The sequence below is a fragment of the Sylvia atricapilla genome, chromosome 22 (genome assembly GCF_009819655.1).
Source record: "Sylvia atricapilla isolate bSylAtr1 chromosome 22, bSylAtr1.pri, whole genome shotgun sequence".
NCBI lineage: Eukaryota > Metazoa > Chordata > Aves > Passeriformes > Sylviidae > Sylvia > Sylvia atricapilla.
The window spans coordinates 6,722,037-6,741,038 of NC_089161.1; the positions used below are offsets into that span (position 1 = coordinate 6,722,037).

The window sequence follows — 19,002 nt, forward strand, 5'->3', positions numbered from 1 at the left end:
GAGACGCACCCGCTCCCGCTGCGCGTCCTGCAGCTCCCGCAGGAATTCCCGCAGCGCCGTCCGCAGCGCCTCGGGATCGGCGTCGGGATCCGGGATGGAGCCAGGGCTGCCCGGCCCCTCCGGGCCCCCGCCTGAGGGCGACAAGCGGGGTGGCACGGGGACACCAGTCTGCGGTGAGGGCTGGAGCAATGGGGGACACCAGGGGCGCAGGGGACGGGAAAATGTGGGGCCCAGGGATGCAGCGGATAGAGTGAAGGGGATCCCAGGGATGCAGGGGGAGGAACAGGGTATGGGAGACCCCAGGGATGCAGTGGATGGAAAAATGGGGTATGAGGGACCCCAGAGAGGCAGGGGATGGAATAACGGGATATGGGAGATCCCAGGATGCAGGGACTGGAGCAGCGGGAGACCCCCGGGATGCAGGGGCCAGAGCACCGGTGTGTTGGAGACCCCCAGGACTGGATCACTGGGGTGACACCGGCGCCCCGCAGAGGGACACTTTCCTTCCCCTCAGCCCCATCCGGAGCCCCGGTGGCCCCGGGGCCGCTCACCCTTAGCCCTGGCCACGGCCACGGTGCGGAGCAGGGTGGCCTGGAGGCCGCCCAGGCGGGACTCGGTGGCCCTGCGCTGCTCCTCGCCCCGGGCCAGCTCCGCCTCCAGCCCCTGGGCCCGGCCCTGCGCCGCGCTCAGCCGCAGCCCCAGCTCGGCCACCTCGGCCCGCGCCGCCTCCACCTTCAGCTGCAGGTTCCGCGCGTCCGCCAGCAGCTTCTTCTCATTGCCCCGCGCCTCCTCCAAGCTGCGGGACAGCTCCTGCTCCCGCTGCCGGAATTCCAGCTCCGCTGCCGCCAGGCGCTGCTGCAGCTGCTGCAACTGCGGGAGGGAGCGGGGAAGGGTGAGGGGAGAGGGGGAATGGTGGGCTGGGAGGCATGGGGAACGGGGGAATGGAGCAGTGGGGTGATGGGGGACCCCAGGGTTGCAGGGGATGGAGCAATGGAATCACAGAGAACTCCAGGGATGTGGGGGATGGAGCACTGGGGCGATGGAACACCCAAGGTTGCAGGGGATAGAGCAATGGGGACGCCCAGGGACACAGGATACCACGGTGATGGCCATGATGGGGGACAACAGGCAGAAAGCTACTACCTGAGGGGACAGGCAGACCGCGGGACACACAGGACAGCCAGCTGTGGGGCGCAGGGACACTTCGGGATGTGGGACGCCCACACCGGGGTCTTTGGGGACGCCCTCACCTCCTTCCTGGCAGCCTCGGTGCCGGCCTCGCTCTCCGCCACCTTCTGCCTGAGGCCGGAGGCTTCCCGGCGGCTCCGCTGCTCCCGCTGCTCCTCCAGGGCCACCCGTGCCTGCAGCTCCCCCAGCTCGCGGCCCCGCCGGCTGTTCTCGCTGTCCAGCTCCTTCACCTGCCCGCGGCGGGACGAGCGGTCCGGGTACAGCCCCGACGGCCGGGGAGGCTCTGTGCCACCCGCGCTGTCCCCGCTGTCCCTGACCTGCCGGCGCAGCTCCTGCAGCTCCCGGCGGCTCTCGAGGCGGGCGCGCTCCAGCCCCCGCAGCGCCGCCCGCAGCTCCGACACCTCCCGCTCGGCCGCCGCCCGCGCCGCCTCCAGCAGCGCCAGCCGCTGCTCCTTGTCCTCCCCGGAGCGCTTCAGGCTGCGGCAGCAGGGAGCAGGGGGCTGGCAGCACCCCGGGGGGGTGGCCAGCATGCCCCGGCCCCAGTTGTGCCCCAGCTGTGCCCATCCCGGCTGTCCCCCCAGCCCCAAATTTCCATCACCTTTTCCTGAGAGTCCTCCTGACCTGGAGCATCGCCCCATCCCAACCTGAGCATCCCTGTGTCCCAACATCATCCCCACCCCAGGCATCGCCCTCCAGGGTTGGGCGGTCACCCCCGTAATTCCCAACTTCTGCTTCCCCTCTTCCTGAGCATCTCCCAGCTCCTGCATCTCCCAACTCCTGCAACTTCCAGCCTGTGCTTCCCTCAGCCTGAGCATCTCCCAGTTCGGGCAGCCCCTTGTCCCAGCCATCACTCCGACTCCCGCATCTCCCAGCTTGGACCTTCCCTTACCCTGGGCATCCCCCCAAACCCTGAGCATCCCCTTCAAGGTGATGCACCTCCCGGTGAGGGCATCCCGCATTCCCGACCTGATGCGCTCTCCCTCGGCGCGCCGCAGGGCGGCCCGCAGCTCCTCGTTGGAGCGCTGCAGCGCCTCGTTCTCTCGGGCCGCATCGCCCAGGGCCCGCCGCGCCTCCTGCGCCCCTCGCCGCTCGGTGTCGCGGCCCTCGCGGCTGTCCCGGGCCTCTCGCTGCGCCTCCAGCAGCTCCCGCCGCGCCGCTGCCCGCGCCTCCGCCCCCGCCCGCAGCTGCGCCCGCGCCTCCTCCGCCTGCCCGGCGGCGGAACTTAGCGGGATTTGGAGATTTTTGGGGGACGCGAAGGGGTTTTTGGGGAGGGGACTCACCTCCCGCAGGGCACTGTCCCGCTGCTTGGCCGCCGCTGTCGCTTGGTCCCGGAGCGTCCTCGCCTCCCGCTCGTGGCTCAGCGCCGCCTCCTCCGCCCGCGCCCGCAGCGAGCGCAGCTCCGCGGCCAAACCCTGCCGGGGACACGGCACCCTGAGAGCCCCCGCCCGTCGGGGTCTGGGGGGCGGCGCGACGGGGGCGGGGTCCCAGAGACGGGGGGCAATGGAGATGGGTCCCAAAGATAGGGGGACAGTGGAGATGGGGCCCGGAAAGAGAGGGAGGCAACGGGGATGGATCCCGGAGAAAGGGGGGGCAATGGAGACGGGTCTCAGAAAGGGGGGGGAGGGGGCAAAGGGGATGGGGCCCGGGAGGAGGGGGGGCAGTGGGGGTGGTGCAGAGATGGGGTGAGGGGGCTCAGGTACCATGGCTGAGGGGGGGACAGCTGGGGGACTGCAAGACAAGGGGACACTGGGAGGGTCTTGCAATGGTGGGGGTGAGGCTCAAGCAGGGGGGTGCAATGGAGATACCCAGGAATGGGCGGCTGCAATGGGGGGGCCACAGGGGACAACCAGACATGGGGGGCTGCAGTGGGGGGGGCACAGGAGATATCCAGACAGGAGAGGTTGCAGGGGGTATGCCCAGAAACTGGGAGGTGACAGGGGTGACACCCAGGCATGGAGGCTTGAAGTGAGGGCTCTGTAGAGCTCTGTGCCACCCTGGGAGGGTTCTGGGAGCCCCTCAAACCCACCTGCTCCTTCTCTTGGTGGCCAGTGACCTCTTGCCGCCGCTGCTCCAGCTCAGCCGTGGCCTCGTCCAGACTCCGCTGGAGCCCTGCCACTGTCCCTGCCAGGGCCACCCGCTCCTCCTCCTGCAGTGCCAGAGCCTGGGGGGACACGGGGCTGGCACAGGGCTGGGGGAAACGGGGCTGGCACAGGGACAGGGTGGGACACAGGGCTGGGGGACACGGGGGTGGCACAGGGACAGGGGGACATAGGGGTGGCACAGGGACAGGGGGACACGGGGCTGGCACAGGGACAGGGGGGACACAGGGCTGGGGGACACGGGGGTGGCACAGGGACAGGGGGACACCCACCTGCTGCTTCTCACTCTGATGCTGCTGCCGTGCTGCCGCCAGCTCGGCCACCAGCTCCTCGTGCTCCTGCACCAGCCGACCCCGCTCAGCCTCCAGCTCCTCCTGCCAATGCCAAGATCACCAGTGAACCCCAAAATTCATCAGTGAACCCCAAAAATCACCAGTGAACCCCAAAAATCACCAGTGAACTCCGAAAAATCATCAGCGAACCCAAACAAACATCACTGCACTTGGAGCATCATGCCCCAACAATCATCCTTAAAACCCCTCAAAATCACCGTCACACTTCAAAACCCCACCATCACACTCTAAAAAACTCCACCACAGCACCCCAAAATCCCACCGCTGTGCCCTCAAAATCACCCCCCAAATCCTCGTGCCCCTGCCCCGTGCGCACCTTCTCGCGCTGCAGCTGCTCGAGCTGGTCGCGGTGGGCATCGCGGGCGCTCTGCAGGGCCACTGTCACCGCGGCCGCCTCGGCCGCCGCCACCGCCTGGCGCCGCTCCCGCAGCTCCTGTGCCCGCTCCCGCCGTGCCACGCCCAGCTCCGCTGAGGAACACCCCCGTCACGGGGACATCCCGCCATGGGACACCCCACACTCATGGGACACCCCAGTCATGGGGCGCATCCGAGCCAATGGGGCCCACCAGACACCGGGGACAGCCCCACTCAGTGGGGACACTCTGTCATGGGGACATTCTGTCATGGGGACAGCCCCTGTCAATGGGGAAAGGCGGATGGAGCTGAGGATGAGAGTGGGGATGGACAGGGATGAAGATGGAAACGGATGGGGATGAGGATGGGGATGATGAATGGAGATGGTGAAGATGAAGATGACAGAGATGAGGATGATGATGGGGATGGATGGGTTGGAGCTGGGCATGGTTGGGCCGATGGGACACATGGGACTGGGACCCCTCACCCTCCAGTGCCTCCTTAGCCTGGGCCAGTGTCCGGCCTTGAGCCTCCAGCTGCTGATTGCGGGCCTGGAGCTGGGCCAGCTCCTGCTGCAGTTGGAAAACGCTGGTCTCCAGCCCCTCCTTCTCCGACCTGCAGAACGCCGGGCACAGGGCTGGGCGCGGAGCTGGACCCACCCTGGCACCCACCTGAGCCCAGCACCCCCCAGCCCAGCACCCACCTGAGCCCGGCAGCCTCGCGGTCGCGGTGCCGGTCCTGGCGCTGGGCAGCCGCGAGCTGCACGGCCAGTCCGGCCCCGTCCTGGGCCAGCGCCGCCTGTGTCCGGCCCAGCCGCTCCTGCTCCGCCCGGAGCCGCTCCTGCTCCGCCCGCGCCCGCTCCAGCGCCGCGCCCGCCGCTCTCTGCTCCTGCACCGCCTGCGGGCACACCGGTGACTCCAGGGACAGCCCAGGAATCACCAGTTACACCTCACTGACACCAGCTACCCCATGCTCCCTCCCCACCCGTCTCAGGTACACCTGACATCTGCCTCACCCTCCCAGTTGTCCCTAATACCCTCCCAGTTACCCCGGCATCTTCTCCATCCCTCCCAGTTGCCCCAGCACCCTTCCAAGTTGCCCCCGCGGTGCCCACCTGGCCGAGGCTGTGGTGCAGCCGCTCGTGGAGCCCGCGCAGCTCCCGCAGCTCCTCCCGTAGCCCCCGCCCGTCGTGCCGGGGGTCCTCCCGTGCCCGCTCCAGGCCCTGTCGCTCGTCGGCGGGGCGGGGGCCGCGCTCCAGCCGCGCCCGCAGCAGCGCCAGCTCCCGGCACAGCTCCCGGGTGCGCAGCCGGCCCCGCTCCCGCTCCTGCTCCAGTCTCTCCAGCCGCTGGCTCAGCTCCGCCTTGTCCCGGGCCAGCCCGGCCGCCAGCTCGCTGGTCTTGGCCAGCGCATCCCGCAGCCGCGACTCCTCCGCCTCCGCTGCCCGCCGGGCCTCGGCCAGCTCCCCGCAGCTGCCCTGCGCCTGCGGCCAGACAGCGGCTGGCACCGGGGCACGGCGGAACGGGCTCCCCGGGGCTTGGGGAGCACCTGAGGCATGGCGGGCACCTGGGGCTTCGGGGCACCGGCTGGCGTGGGGAACGGGGGCCATGGAGAACACGGGGGGCGACCGGGGCTTGGAGGAACCAGCCGGACATGGGGCAGGGGGGACACCTGGGCTTGGGGAGTATCTGGAGCAGGGGGGCACGGTGGGCACTTGGGGACACCTGGGGTATGTGGGGGCACCTGTGGAACCAGGACATGGGGGCAGCTGGGACACAGGGCTGCAACCACGGCAGGGTTTTATTTTGAGGATACATCCGTGGGGATGCACCTGTACCCACAGGGATGCACCTGTATCCATGTCCGGCGGACCCGGATGCCCACCTTGCCCAGGGCCTCAGCCAGCACCTCCTGCTCGTCCCGGGCCAGCTCCACCTCCAGCAGCGCCCGGCTCAGCGCCTCCCGTGCCTCCAGCAGCTCCCGCTGCACCTGCGCCCGCTGCGCCTCCAGCTCCTGCACCTGCTGCCGGCTGTGTCGGGACAGCATCCACCTGTGCCCACCTGTACCCACTGTGTCCCCTGGGCACCCACCTGTGCCCATCTGAGCCCTCCTGTGCCCCACAGCACACCCATCTATGCCCTCTGTGCACCCATCTGTGCCCACCTGAGCCCACCTGCCCCCAGCTGCTCCCATACCCACCTGTGCTCCAGCTGCTCAGAGGCAGCCTGGGCGTCGTGGGCAGCTTTGTCCCGGGAATCCTGCAGCTCCTCGTTCCGGCACCGCAGCTGCTCCCGCTCCTGCTGCAGGGCCCCCACCCGCTGCTGCTCCTCTGCCAGCGCTGCCTCCGCACGGCCCAGCTCCCTGACGGACACACGGACACGGGCATGTGGACACAGACACATGGACACGTGGACACACGGACACAGACACATGGACAGGGACACATGGACACAGGGACAAAGGGGCATGGGGACACATGAACACAGGGTCACACGGACATGTGGACGCATAGACACGTGGATACCATGGTATGGGGGCACCAACACATGGACATGGGTCGGGGCAGATGGACACACGTGGGAAGATGGACAGATGGACATGGAGGGGTGCATGGACACACACAGGCAGTTGGGCAGATGGGTGGATGGACAGATGGGCACAGTTGGGAGGATGGACAGATGGACACGGATGGGTGCAGGGATGAGGTGATGCCCATGGGCCGGCCAGGAAAGATGCATCAGGATGGAAGAGATGTGCAGGGACAGACAGACACATATGTGTGGGGATGGACGGATGGATGGAGAGATGGATGGATGGACAGGGACAGACAGGCAGCACAGGGATGAGAGTGCAAGGACAGATAGACACACACTGGATGCAGATGGACAGATGGGGACACATGGATGCACTAGGACAGATGGATACAAGGATTCACAGGGACAGATGGACACAGAGGAGCAGACAGTGAGTGACACTAGGACAGACAGACACAGGGACAGATGCACACAAGGATGAACAGGGACAGAAAAGGACACACAAGGATGCTGAGGGACATGGATGAGCCAGGATGCACAGGGATGGATGGGGACATGTGGATACAAGCACGGATGCAGAAGACACATGGACACACACGGACAGACAGACGGGGCGGTACCTGCGCAGCCCCTCGGCCTGGGCACGGAGCTGGAGCCCCTCCCGCTGGGCCTCCTCCTGCGCCCGCCGGCAGCTCCCAGCCTCAGCTCCCAGCTGCTCCAGCCGCTGCTCCAGCATTCCCAGCTCCCGCCGCAGGCTCCCAGCTGCCTCCCGGCCTGCCTCCACCTGGCTCCGAGCCTCCTGGGGTCAGCTTTCATCAGATCCACATCCTCTTCCTGATCCTTCCCATTCTCATCCATAATCCTCATCCCCATCCCCTTCCTTCCCATCCCCATCCTCCTCCTCCTGGCCTCACCTGCAGCTGGAGCTGGCGCCGGCTCAGGGCCGCGTGAATGGCGGCAGCAGCGGCACTGGCAGAGAGGCTGCGGAGAGGGGACACGGCGGGACACGGGCGGGACATGGTGGGTGCAGGGGGCTCTGGGTCATCCGCCAGCACCGCCTGTTCCCGGGAAAACCCAGGGGAAAGCGAGGCAGGAAAGGGAATTAAACCAATGGAGGCAGGAAGTAAGGTGGGGAAGGGGAAACGGAGTCAAGGGAAGGGGAAAGAGAAGTAGGAAATGGAAAATCAAGTCAAATAAGGGGGAAACTGGGTAAGGGAAACTGAGGCAGGGAGGGGACACTGAGGCAAGAAATGCAAAAATGAATCAAGGAAGGGGACACTTAGGAAGGCAGGGGACACTGAGGCAGGGAGGGGACACTGAGGCAGGGAGAGGCCCCTTCTGGCTGTGGGTGGCCGCAGGGTGTCCCAGCACCTGGGTGACCTCATGCAGTGTCCGGCGCAGCAGCTCCAGCTCCGAGCGCAGAGCCTGCACCTGCTCCGGCGTCGGCTCCCGGGCACGGGCGGCCTCCTGCAAACCCCGGGGTGGGATCAGGCCAGGAATGACAGACATGAATCCCCCAAAACTCCCACACCCTGCACCCACCAGCTCCTGCAGCTGCAGGGTCAGTGCTTCCATCGCCTGCTCCTTCTCCTCATCCTCGCTCCGGCGCTGCTCCAGGGCCGCCGTCAGCTCTGCCAGCCTGGCCAGAGCATGGCCAACATCCATCCACAACACATCCCTGCTCCTCCTGCCCCACATCCCTTCCCATCTGTGCCACAGCCCCAAAAACTTCCCCGTGAGACATCCCCCATGGCCTCATCCTCCTGGTGCTCCTGCACCCTTCCTCATGCTCCTGCATCCTTCCTGGTGCTCCTGCATCATCCCTGATGTTCCTGCATCCCTCCTTATGCTCCTGCATCCCATCCCTCTGACCCATATTCCCTTCCCATCCTGTGCCACACTGCCTGCGCCTCCATGCCTCCCCTCGCCCACCCCGGTGCCCCCCAGTCCCCCGTACCTGGCTGTCAGGGCAGCTTTCTCCAGCTCCGCGTCCCGTGCCCGCGCTGCCAGCTGCTCCTCCAGCTGCTCCAGGCGCAGCTCCTGCCGCTCCCGGGCCACACCTGCCTGGCTCTCGGCCAGCCGCAGGTTGGTGGCCAGGTGCAGGCAGGCGGCGTGGGCGGCGCGGCCCGTCCGAGACACCTCGTGGCCCAGCTCCGACAGGTCCCTGCACGGGCAGGGGGCGCAGGGTATGATCCTCAGGGGTCCGCAGAGGGAGAGCTCCCGCCCCCAGCCCCACTGACCTCTCGGTGGTGGCCTTCATCTCCCCGAAGTGGCACCTGAAGGCCACCAGCTGCCGCCAGAGGGTAAGGAGCCGGCTGTGCTCGTTGCTGAAGTAGGTGTTGAAGGACTGGGGTGGGATGGAGCGGGATCAGGGATCCACCATGGTCCCCAAATTCCCTCTTGACCCATCATCCCCAGTCCTTCACAGCCCCACCCCAATTCTTGTGGGCACGTGGTGGGGGGTAACACGTCCCTGCCTCACATCCCCTTCCCATCACATCCCGCAACCCCCCAAATTCCTCTCCATTCAACTTCCCCCACAGCCCCACATCCCTCCCACGGGTCCTGTATAATTGTCCCTGACAGAGCCCCACATCCACCTGCCTCATCTCCGTTTCCCGGCCCTCACATCCCCAAATCCTTCCCCACGAAACATCCCCCAGCCCTGCATCCCTCCTCAGTGACCCCACATCCCCTATCGCTCTGCCTTGCATCCTCTTCCCATCACATGCCACACCCTCATACTCCCCAAACTCTGCTCTTTGCAGTATCCCCCATGACCCCACATCCCTCTCCATGATCCCACATCCCCCTGCCTCACATCCCTCTTCCCGCTGCTGCTCCCTGGAAGATCCTTGTCCCTGCCCGGGGTGTCCCCGCCCGGGGTGTCCCCACCTCCTCCTCACGTCTCCACTCTGCCTCCCGCTGCTCCAGCTCATCCCGGGCCCGTGCCCAGTCGGCCGTGAGCTTCCGGATGTCCTCGCTCAGCGCCGCGTTGGCCACGTTGGCCTGTTCCAGCTGCTCCCGCAGCATCGAGTTCACCTGCACCAGGCTGCTGCTCCTGGGACTCCAGGGGATCACCATGGTCAGAATCCCACAGGAATCCTCACATTCCCACCCACCTCTGCTGCTGCTGGGATCCCAGGGGATCACCATGATCAGCATCCCCTGCAAATCCTCACATCCTCCTGGGATCCCACCCACCTCTGCTGCTCCTCCTCCAGCCGGATCAGGGCATTCTCCAGCTCATTGCTGCTCTCCTCCTCAGGTTGGGAGCCGCTGGCATCCAGCTGGATCTGTTGGAATATCCCCCCGCTGGCCATCACCCCGATTTGGGGATTTGGGGCAGGGGACCCCCAAAGCCTCCCTCACCGTCAGCCTCTCCTGCTCCAGCTCTGTCGCCTTCTCCAGCAGCTGCTGCTCCACTTCCCCACATTTCTTCTTGTACTGCAACACCTGGGAGAGGGATGGGGGAGTGACACCAATGAGGGGGTCCCCAAATTATCCCAGTGCCCCCCTGGGAAGGATCTACCTTGGCTTGGAGCTTCTGCACCAGCTGGGCCTGGCGCTGCTGGCCCTCCTGGTAGGCCTGGAGCTTCCTCTTGTAGGCAGCCTGCTCCTCTTCCAAAAGCCTCCGGAGTTCGATGTTGTGCTGGGCCAGGCTCCGGCTCTCGGCGGCTTCCTCCGGCTCCAGCCGCAGGCTGTGCTCCAGCTGGGATCAGGGGGAATCCAGGCTGACACCCTTGAGCATCCCCCGGCAAAACTGTCGCTTCCACGGGGTACCACAGCAAATCCCAGCCAGCCAAAGCAAACCCCCCAATTCCCACATTCCCTCATTTCTCCATGCACAGGCAGGAGATGAAAGGAAAATTTTGGGGGTGCCTTTAAGGATAGCTCAACCTCCAGTCTGTGCATTCAGCAAAGCGTCTTCCCAGTTTGCATGGAGTGGCTGATAGATAAAAGATCTTTGGGTAAAAGAGTGGAAACTTGCCTGGGGATATTCTCCTGATATTTGCTTTTATTTTTAAATAATGAGACACAAACTGAGGGATTCCTCCAGAACCCCACCAGCCCCTCAGTTTGGAGCCACACTCAGCACTGGGAGACTCAAAGTCCTTTGGAATTCCTGGTTGCCAGGGCAAAGAATGGAAAAACTGAAGGATCCCCACAGGGAAGGGGGGGTCTTTCCTGAAAACCAGTTGGACAAATAAAATAGAGATGGACAAGCCCCGGCAGGCCAGGACTGGTCTGGACAATTCCCACCAAGAGGACACCACAGCTCTCCTGGCCACATGGGGAGCACCGAGGCTGGAGCTGGCACTGCCAGGAGTTTGGGGCTGGCAAGGCGGATTTGGGAGGGCTCACCCACTGAGGTGTTGTAGGTGATGGCCAGCTCTGGAGTTTGGGGCTGGCAAGGCGGATTTGAGAGGGCTCACCTGCTCGCTGAGGGCATTGTACTTGATGGCCAGCTCATCGCGCTCGGCCCGGCTCTGTGCCAGCAGGTCCTCGACGCGGGACAGCTCCTGCTGCAGGATCCGGTTCTCCTCCTGCAGGGACAGCAGCGAGGCCATGGCCCCTGCGGGATGGGATGGAGAGAGGCGGGATGGAATCGTGGCTCTGGGATGGGATCCAGCCCTGGGCACAGCCAGGGCACCCTCTGCCACCATGAGCTGCTCTGTTCCCCTTGGGAAGGGGTCGAGCCCTCCCCAGAAGCAGCATTTGGCTAAAGGATCCTCAGGGATAGGAACAACAACCTGCCTTGGGATCTTTCCCTCATATTTGCTTTGATTTTTATAACCAGGTGCAAACAGGGGGGTTTCCACCAAAATCTCACCAGCCCCTCAATTTGAGTCTCCTCCAGCCCATGAGGAGCATTCTGACTCCTGCCCCAGCTGGAAATGCCACCTCCCACACTCAGACATTCCAAGGAATGCCATTTCTGAGGGAATGCACAGTTGTGGTCATAAACCCGCTGGAAGTTTGCAGTTGTGACTGTAAGGACGTTCAGATCCACATTCACAATCACGAAACTGCCAGAGATTTCCAGCTGCAGCCACAAAACGGCCAAAATTTGGTGTTCAGTGTCACAAAGTGCTGCAGATTTACAGCTGTGTTCCAAACCCACTTCATTTTGCAGCTGCAACATAAAGCCTCTGTAAATGTGTGTTTGTGATCATAAAATCATGGCAGGCTTACAGCTGCAACAGCAAAACTGCTGCAGATTTGCAGCTATGATCCCCAAACTACTGCAAATCTGGGTTTGTGATCACAAAACCCCTACAGATTTACAGCTGCAGTCATAAAAATGCCACAAATTTTCATTTTTGATCCCAAAACCCCTGCAAATTCATGTTTGTGATCATGAAACCACTGCAGATTTATAGTTGCAATCTTGTTACAAATTTGCATTTTGACCCCAAAACTGCTGTCAGTTCATGACTGTGATCCTAAAACTACTACAGATTTCCAGTCACAATCCCAAAATATGCTGCAGATTTACAGTCACAACCATAAAATCACTAAAAATTCATGTTTGTGATCCCAAACCTGCTGCAGATTTCCAGCAACAATCCCCAGACTTTTGCAAATTCACAGTTGAGCCCAAACATGTTGTAAATTCACGTTTGTGATCCCAAAACTGCTGTAAATTCATGTGTGTTCTCCAAAAGTGCTGTAAATTCATGTCTGTGATCCCAAAATTGCTGTAAGTTAATGTTTGATTCCAGAACTGCTGCAGATTTCCAGTTACGATCACAAAAAAAGCTGCAGATTTGTAACTGCAATCACAAAATTAACACAAAATTTTCATTTCTGATGCCAAACCCTTTGCCAATTCACATTTGTAATCCCAAAATCACTTCAGATTTATAGTTGCAAACATAAAACTGGCACAAACTTGCATTTGTAATTCCAAAACTGCTGCAGATTTACAGTCGCAACCATAAAATCACTAAAAATTTGTGTTTGTGATCTCAGATCCGCTGCAGATTTTGTCACTATCCCAAAGCCTGGTGCAGATTCACAGCGGTGATCCCCCAAAGCGCCGTAAATCCGCGTTTGCGATCCCAAGCCGCACTTTTCCATGCCGGGCCACAGACCCGCCCCCGATTCTCGGCTGGGATCACGGAACCGCCCCGATCGGCGATTTTCGCACCACAAACCCCCTTTGCCCTCCCGACCCCGCTGCCCGAGTGCCATTCCCCATCCCACTTCCAATCCCGATGCCGCTGCCCACCCCCATGACACGCTCCCCCCGCCGGGGGGGACGCGGTGACCCCACCTCAGCCCCGAGAGCATCTCCCGAGCCCCGGGCAACCTCTGGCCGCGGCCTCCTCGTCCCCAGCCCCTTTGCCCGGGATTTGGGGCGCTTTGGGCTCGGCGGCCGCCCGCGGGAAGCGGATGCGGGGTCGGGATTAGCCCGAAATCCGCGTCCCCTCCCCGCGTGACGGCGGGAGCGGGGACCCTCCTCTTCCTGGAGGTCCCGACAGCGGCGCAGCCCCATCCTCCCCCCAGAAATCCCTCGGCATTGCCGGGCTTTGCCGACAAACCCACCGCGAGGCTACGGGAGAGGAGAACGAGGAAAAGGAAGGAGAACAGAAACAAACGGCGGCCCGCGGCGCTGCCCGTGGCCGGAACGGGGAAGTCCTTACCCGGGATGGAGCCGCTCTCCAGCGCGGCTCGGCGGCTCCGGGCAGGGCCCTGTCCTTAAGCCCCGCGGTCCTTAAGCTCATTAACGCCCGGAGTTGGCTCCGGCAGGAAAAGCTCCGGGGTGGAGCGAGCCGGGGTTGCCAAGGGGTGAAGCGGCTTTGACATCCCCGGGGTGCGGGGATGGCCTCGGGACCCCGGATCATCTCCCCCGCCGGAGCTTTAATTATTCCCTGGGTAATTAAAGACTTTCTGGCCCCACCCTGGTAGGGAAAAGTGGGGATAAATCCCCAAGCTGGGCCCCAAATTCCCCAGGACGGGGGCTGGAAGCATCCCCGCTCCTGAAATAAGGGATGGATCCGGTCCCAAGCCACGCTCCGGGAAGGAGGAGTTCCCCTCACCCCCCCGGCAGGGAAAGTGCCCTTTCTCCCCCGGGGAGCCGGAGATTACCCGGGCCAGGAGCAGCCAGATGGGATTGAGGATTTGTGGCGTCTTGGATGTCTCCAGTTAGGTGTGAGCTGCCTCCAATTCCACCCCCGAGCATTTGTGCCCCAAACCCCCCTCCTTTTCCCTTCATTTCTTCTCTTACCTTCCCCTCCCGGTGTCCTTCCCAACAGAAACCACTGCTAAGCAACAGTTTCTGTTGTGCTCCGTGTCCAATGCCATTCCCTCAGCATCAGCAAGGAATGGGAATCACAAAAGCTCATCCTGGCTGCTCTCAGCCCACCCAGGGGAGGAAAAAAATTCCAGTCTGGTATCAAAACCATTTTATTGTTCACTAGGAAGTGTTACATTCTCACCTGGGTTCACTGCCAGGCCCAGGAGAAAGCTCTGAAAGCAAAATGCCCATCATCCAGTTGGAAATGGAAAGGAAAATCCATAGGACTGGATAAAAATAAGTGAGATTTTGTGCTTGGAAAAGCCTTAATATAAATAGGTAAGAAAATACTTATTTCTTTCAAGAGGAATCTCAACCCAGCTCTGTCCAAGAGCCTGACTCCATTCTGTCCTTAATAAAATGTCCATGGAAAGGAGTAAAAAATCATGTCTTCAAAATAGAGGAGTAAAACAAACATCCCAGAGTAAGAAATGAGGAATTTCAGCATGGAAGCACTGGGATTAGGCTCCCCATATCCCAGTTAAGCGCTCAGAAAAGAATCCAGGCGGTGCTTGGCATCCTGGCAGGGAAAGGTTTGTGTGGATTTGGAAGGTGGGATGGCTCCAGGATGATACTCCTCATCGAGGGAAGGACTGATCCAGCCCAAAAGCACGAGGAGAAGGCAGACGGATGGACCTGGTGGTTTTTCCCAAAGAAGAAGCCTTCAAGGTCTCCCAGGTCCTGGATGTGGCAGGCTCAAGTTGTGGGGTGTTTTAAGGCACATGGTTGTTTCCAGCATTTATCCCAGCATTTCCAAGCCAGGCAGGATTTAAGGGCAGGAGTGATGTGTCCTGAGGCTGCTTCTTTGGTCCCAAAGGAATCCCGAGGATCTCAGCATGCACGTGGGGCAAAGTGGACCAAGGCCAGGATCAGAACTGAACCCAGCCAGTGTTCCCCTGAGCCTGGCTGGAAGCCGACCTGTAGAGAGGGAAAAACATGGAAAAAAGGGTGTTTAGAAATGGTAAAGGCATCCAGAAAGGAAACTGGGTGGCAAATGGGTCATCCAGGACCACCCCGAAACTCTCCTGGAGCAGCAGAGCGAGTGCCCATGGATCTGAACCTAGGGAATTGGCAGCACAGAGCCAGAGCTGCTTCTGAATCCCAAAGTTGGGACTGGATGGAGCGGTGCCCCCAGCCCAGCAGGGTTTTTCAGCAACAGCAGGCAGTTTTGGGGCATCCCCCCCCAAATCCCTCTCCTGCTCACCCCGAAGCTTTGGCAAAGTCTCCCCAGACATCAGCAGCAGGAGCAGCAGTGGGCTGAGGCCAGGACAACAGGGAGTCTGTCAGAAAGTCGAGAGGAGAGAAAACAAAACACCAGGAGTGATTTCCCACTCTCATTTCCAGATTCCCCCCTTTGATGGATGAAGCTCTGTGTGAGCACAGACCTGTGATGGGGGTTCCTGGGAGCTGGGCAGGTGTGGAGAGCGGGGCCGGGCGCTCTCCAGAGCCGGATTTTCCTCCAGGGGGTGGTGGCAGCAAGCTGAGGCCCCCAGGCCCTGCAGGACGTGGCCTGGTGCTCCCTGTCCCTCCTTCTTTTTTCTTCATGTTCTGAAAGGAGAGCAGGAAGTTTGGGTGGGATCATATTTAAATCCAGAGCTGGAGCATGAAAACCCTGGAAGCCAAATTGGTTTAATTTGGGAATAAAATCCTGCACTGCTGTGACATCCATCTGCTGGTGCATCCAAAGGGGTCATCATACCAGGCGTGGTTTTTACCCCCAGATCCCACAGGCCCGGTTTTGGCAGCAGCAATTGATTGCACCACAACCCCCTGCAAATCCCTGCAGGCAGCATTATCCTGACAGGCTCTGCCCTGAGCCTATTCCCAGGGATTTTGGGGAGGAGCTGCTGCTTCCTCAAAACACTCAAAGGAAAAGCTGGAATCGGCTAGGAAAGGCCCTCACAGCGATGCTGAGTTTGATGGTTTGTCCCTCCTTGAAGCCCAGATCCAGTTTGGGTCCCTGCTCCAGGTCCTGGGCCTGCCGGGCCAGCTCGCTCTGCTGCCTCACCCACCTGTGGGAATTAAACCCATGGAAAAGGAGACGTCACAGCCTGCCCCAGGCTCCCCAGGACAAATAAATCCTGCTCAGGATCATCCCCTCTGCGGCAGCAGCTCTGCAAAGGCCAAGGTGTGAGCCGAGACCTCACCTGAGACAGCACCCAGGGGATGATTCCCAGCTGCTGGAGCCCCACAGATGGCCCAGCCAGCACCAAGTCCAACCCTCCCCAAAATCCCAAAACCCACCACTCCCACCAGCTGGAGCAGCCCCTCAGGACAGCCCCTTACAGCTGATACAGGAAGCAGAGGAAATAATCTAGAGAATCTGGACTGGGAATTTGGACATTCAGTTTTGGACTCGGGAAGCCCAGTTTGGGATGCTGCTGATCCAGAAAGTCAAGAAGATCGAGGCTGGGAAATCCTAGAGAGAGGAAGAGCTGCGAGTTTCTTCCTCTTCCCACCACACCTGCCCATCCCAGCTCCCACTTCTCCATCACTCCTGGAGGAGACCTGCCAAAAACAGAGCTGAGAGGCACAGGGAGAGGAACAGGGAGAGGCACAAACTCACTTGAAGTGGTCCTGGAGAGCCACGTTGAAGTCAAAGGCATCCCCCCTGTCCACAAAGCCGACCCCGATGAACGCGCGGCGGCCTGGGCAGGGAGGAGGAGTCAGCGCTGGGTTGCTCAGCAGCGCAGGAGGAGGGATGGGATGGGATGGGATGCTCCATCCTGCACATCCCTGTGCCTGCCGCTGCCTCCAGAGGGAGCTGGGACACTGGAGACTGAGTCATGGGACTGGGGATCACAGAATCCCAGAATGGTTTGGGTTGGAAGGACTGTAAATCCCATCCCATTCCACCCCTGCCACGGGCAGGGACACCTTCCACTGTCCCAGGTGGCTCCAAGCCCCATCCAACCTTGGATACTACCAGGGTTCCAGAGGCAGCTACAGCTTCTCTGGGCACTCTGTGCCACAGCCTCACCACCCTCACAGGGAACAATTCCTTCCCAATATGCCATCTATCCCTGTCCTCTGGCAGTAGGAAGCCATTCCCTGTGTCCTGGGACTCCATCTCTTGTCCCAAGTCCCTCTCCAGCTCTCCTGGAGCCCCTTTAGGGACTGGAAGGCTATAATTAGGTCACCCCAGAGCCTTCCCTTCTCCAAAGGCATCTCCAGGTGTTTCACCTCCTTGGCTGCACCTACAACTTCAGTACAAACAGCTTTTTAATTAACTGGCAGCAAGGGGACACTCCTGGATCCTCCTGCCAACACTGAGCAGCCAAACCCAAGTGGTTTTGTTCCTGGCGAAGGTCAGAGCTGTGGGAGGGAGGCAGTTCCTCCCTCTGCTCCTCCCGTGCAGAGAACATTCTACCACGGAAAGCAGGAATCCTTCCCGGACATGAGCAGCGAGGGCTCTGAGAGGTCCCCGGGTGTGTGGGACGCACCGTTCCCATCTTCAATCCGAATGACAAAGTATCTGCTGGAGTCTGTCACGCCCTCCACAGCGATCCCGGGGAACTGCTCCACAGGAGCCTGGGCAAAGAGCTCTCCTGGAAAACAGGAACGGCGCGGGGTGACGCCGGGTGAGGCCCCACACCGCTGCTCCCCGCGGAGCCCCGGGACTCCCCCCTCACCTGAGGTCTTGTCCTCCAGCTTGATGAAGGCCGTGCTGCCCTTGGCCGTGATGCGCAGGCGGCCGCTCCAGGCCGGCTGGTCCAGCTGCCACTCCGCGGCTCTGGGAAGCACGAAGGGGAGTGTGAGGCCGTGAGCCGCCCACAGCCCCCGTGCGCTGCCCGCGGAGCCCGTAACGAGGCTCAGGGCGGCGAGGGTGGGACGGGGACTTGTCACAAGTTGCCTCGTACCACCCCAAAACAGCTGCAGGGTTTGGGCGGGGAGCAGGCAAGAGCTGCGCGGGAGGTTTCGGTTCCCTTTCCGCCGAGTTTCCAGACCCAAAGCTGCGTTAGGGACAGGCGGCTCTGCCAGGACAGGCTCTGGCTGGCGACTGACGGGGTAGAAAGCCCAAAACACACGGGGAGGCGGAGAGCAGAGAGACCTCATGGAGGGGCTGAGAGAACCCCCAGGGGGCTGAGATTCCTCACGGAAAGGCTGAGATATCCCGTGAGGAGAGGGACAGCCCCACGGGGAGGGACAGCCCTCAAACACCTCCTGGGAACCACGAACACCGCACACCTCAAGAGGAGGGGACCCCACAAACCCCACAGGGAGGGCAGGAGCGCTCCCACGCCCGGCGGCGCTGACACCCCGCGGGCGGGCGCGGGCCCCACCTGTAGCCGCGGTTGGAGGCCCGCGGCGGTACCCGGTACACGAGCACCGCCGGCTTCACGCACAGCACCGACTCGTACTCCTCCGCCTCCGCCGCCATCGCGGCCCCGCCGCCGCTCTGTCCCGACGCCTCGATGGTGCCTCGATGGTGCCGCGCTGCCGCCGGCGTGGGCGTGGCCCGCCCGAGAGAGGCGCTTCCGCGCCCGCGGCGCCCCCTAGCGCGCGGGAGGACCCGGTGCAGGATGCTGCCGGAACGAACCGGCTCTGGGCTCCGAGCCACGAAACTCACGGGGTTCACTGGGTTTATAAATCAGTAATTTTATAAATCAGATAGTAGAGTCTACTGTTTCGATTTATTTATATTATAGTGTTATATATTATAGTACTATATGTTCTATAAAATTTGTATGATATGTAAAAGAGATGCATTAGATACTGGGTTGTATCATGTAATTGTTCCAAGTTTCTTCTATATTAATATATTTATTATTATTTCTATATTATATATTAATATCATATGTTTACATTATTCCTATTATAAATAAATAGTTTAAAGTCATCAGAATTCCAAGGGAGGCAGGGGCTGTGGGAGCTGCCAGGGCTCCTGGACTCCTCACCCCAAGAGCCTCAGCACTTCTCTGGACGTTACAGAGCACAACACCCAGGGGTGAGCCCAGCACAGAGCAACAAAATAATCACATTAGATTAAATTAATTAAATGAACTGACTTGCTTGTTTCTCCTCCAGGGAGAGGCAGTGCTCACATCCACATCTGGAATCCACATCTTCCCTTGGAGCACTGCCCTTCCCACCCTCCTTGGACCACTCCTCTCAACCACCCTAAACACAGGGTAAAATCCCCCGGTTTTGGGTAAAACCAGCCCAATTATGGG

The 19,002-nt window shown here is 61.3% G+C and overlaps 2 protein-coding genes across 4 annotated transcripts in view; both read right to left on the bottom strand.

Annotated features, from left to right (window-relative positions):
• Positions 1 to 13,831, bottom strand: part of CROCC (ciliary rootlet coiled-coil, rootletin) — a 94,052-nt gene extending 80,221 nt beyond the window's left edge. For 2 of the 3 annotated variants that reach the window (XR_010745239.1, XM_066334433.1), the window contains exons 1-16: positions 7,440 to 7,716; positions 7,146 to 7,324; positions 6,191 to 6,352; positions 5,876 to 6,020; positions 5,109 to 5,474; positions 4,698 to 4,891; positions 4,482 to 4,609; positions 3,957 to 4,108; positions 3,560 to 3,661; positions 3,215 to 3,349; positions 2,469 to 2,600; positions 2,155 to 2,393; positions 1,506 to 1,665; positions 1,251 to 1,418; positions 552 to 870; positions 10 to 131 (exon numbers count right to left, since the gene is read on the bottom strand). Coding sequence is in view for 2 of the 3 variants with exons in the window: in XM_066334433.1 (XP_066190530.1) it covers positions 10 to 131; positions 552 to 870; positions 1,251 to 1,418; positions 1,506 to 1,665; positions 2,155 to 2,393; positions 2,469 to 2,600; positions 3,215 to 3,349; positions 3,560 to 3,661; positions 3,957 to 4,108; positions 4,482 to 4,609; positions 4,698 to 4,891; positions 5,109 to 5,474; positions 5,876 to 6,020; positions 6,191 to 6,352; positions 7,146 to 7,324; positions 7,440 to 7,544 (2,808 nt within the window). In the remaining variant the exon portion in view is untranslated. Of the gene's footprint in view, positions 1 to 9; positions 132 to 551; positions 871 to 1,250; positions 1,419 to 1,505; positions 1,666 to 2,154; positions 2,394 to 2,468; positions 2,601 to 3,214; positions 3,350 to 3,559; positions 3,662 to 3,956; positions 4,109 to 4,481; positions 4,610 to 4,697; positions 4,892 to 5,108; positions 5,475 to 5,875; positions 6,021 to 6,190; positions 6,353 to 7,145; positions 7,325 to 7,439; positions 7,717 to 7,896; positions 7,993 to 8,067; positions 8,165 to 8,482; positions 8,690 to 8,765; positions 8,873 to 9,420; positions 9,587 to 9,729; positions 9,822 to 9,897; positions 9,982 to 10,057; positions 10,238 to 10,961; positions 11,102 to 13,759 lie in introns of those variants that run through there. The other variant, XM_066334434.1, reaches the window with a different exon arrangement.
• Positions 13,832 to 13,920: 89 nt separating this feature from the next.
• Positions 13,921 to 18,282, bottom strand: NECAP2 (NECAP endocytosis associated 2). Its single transcript, XM_066334438.1, has 8 exons — positions 18,112 to 18,282; positions 17,461 to 17,561; positions 17,272 to 17,376; positions 16,395 to 16,476; positions 15,732 to 15,840; positions 15,214 to 15,376; positions 15,033 to 15,108; positions 13,921 to 14,746 (listed from the first exon to the last, which is right to left on the bottom strand). Exons 1-8 carry the CDS (start codon positions 18,207 to 18,209, stop codon positions 14,698 to 14,700), a joined length of 783 nt encoding a protein of 260 aa, XP_066190535.1. The 5' UTR covers positions 18,210 to 18,282; the 3' UTR covers positions 13,921 to 14,697.
• Between the last annotated feature and the right edge of the window lie 720 nt (positions 18,283 to 19,002).

Excerpts from the sequence above, each read along its gene's own strand:
- NECAP2 (XM_066334438.1), bottom strand. The coding sequence starts at position 18,209 with ATGGCGGCGGAGGCGGAGGAGTACGAGTCGGTGCTGTGCGTGAAGCCG. Across the intron at positions 17,377-17,460 it reads GCTGGAGGACAAGACCTCAG|GAGAGCTCTTTGCCCAGGCT; the intron begins GTGAGGGGGGAG and ends CCTGTTTTCCAG. Across the intron at positions 15,109-15,213 it reads CCCAGGAACCCCCATCACAG|ACTCCCTGTTGTCCTGGCCT; the intron begins GTCTGTGCTCAC and ends ACTTTCTGACAG.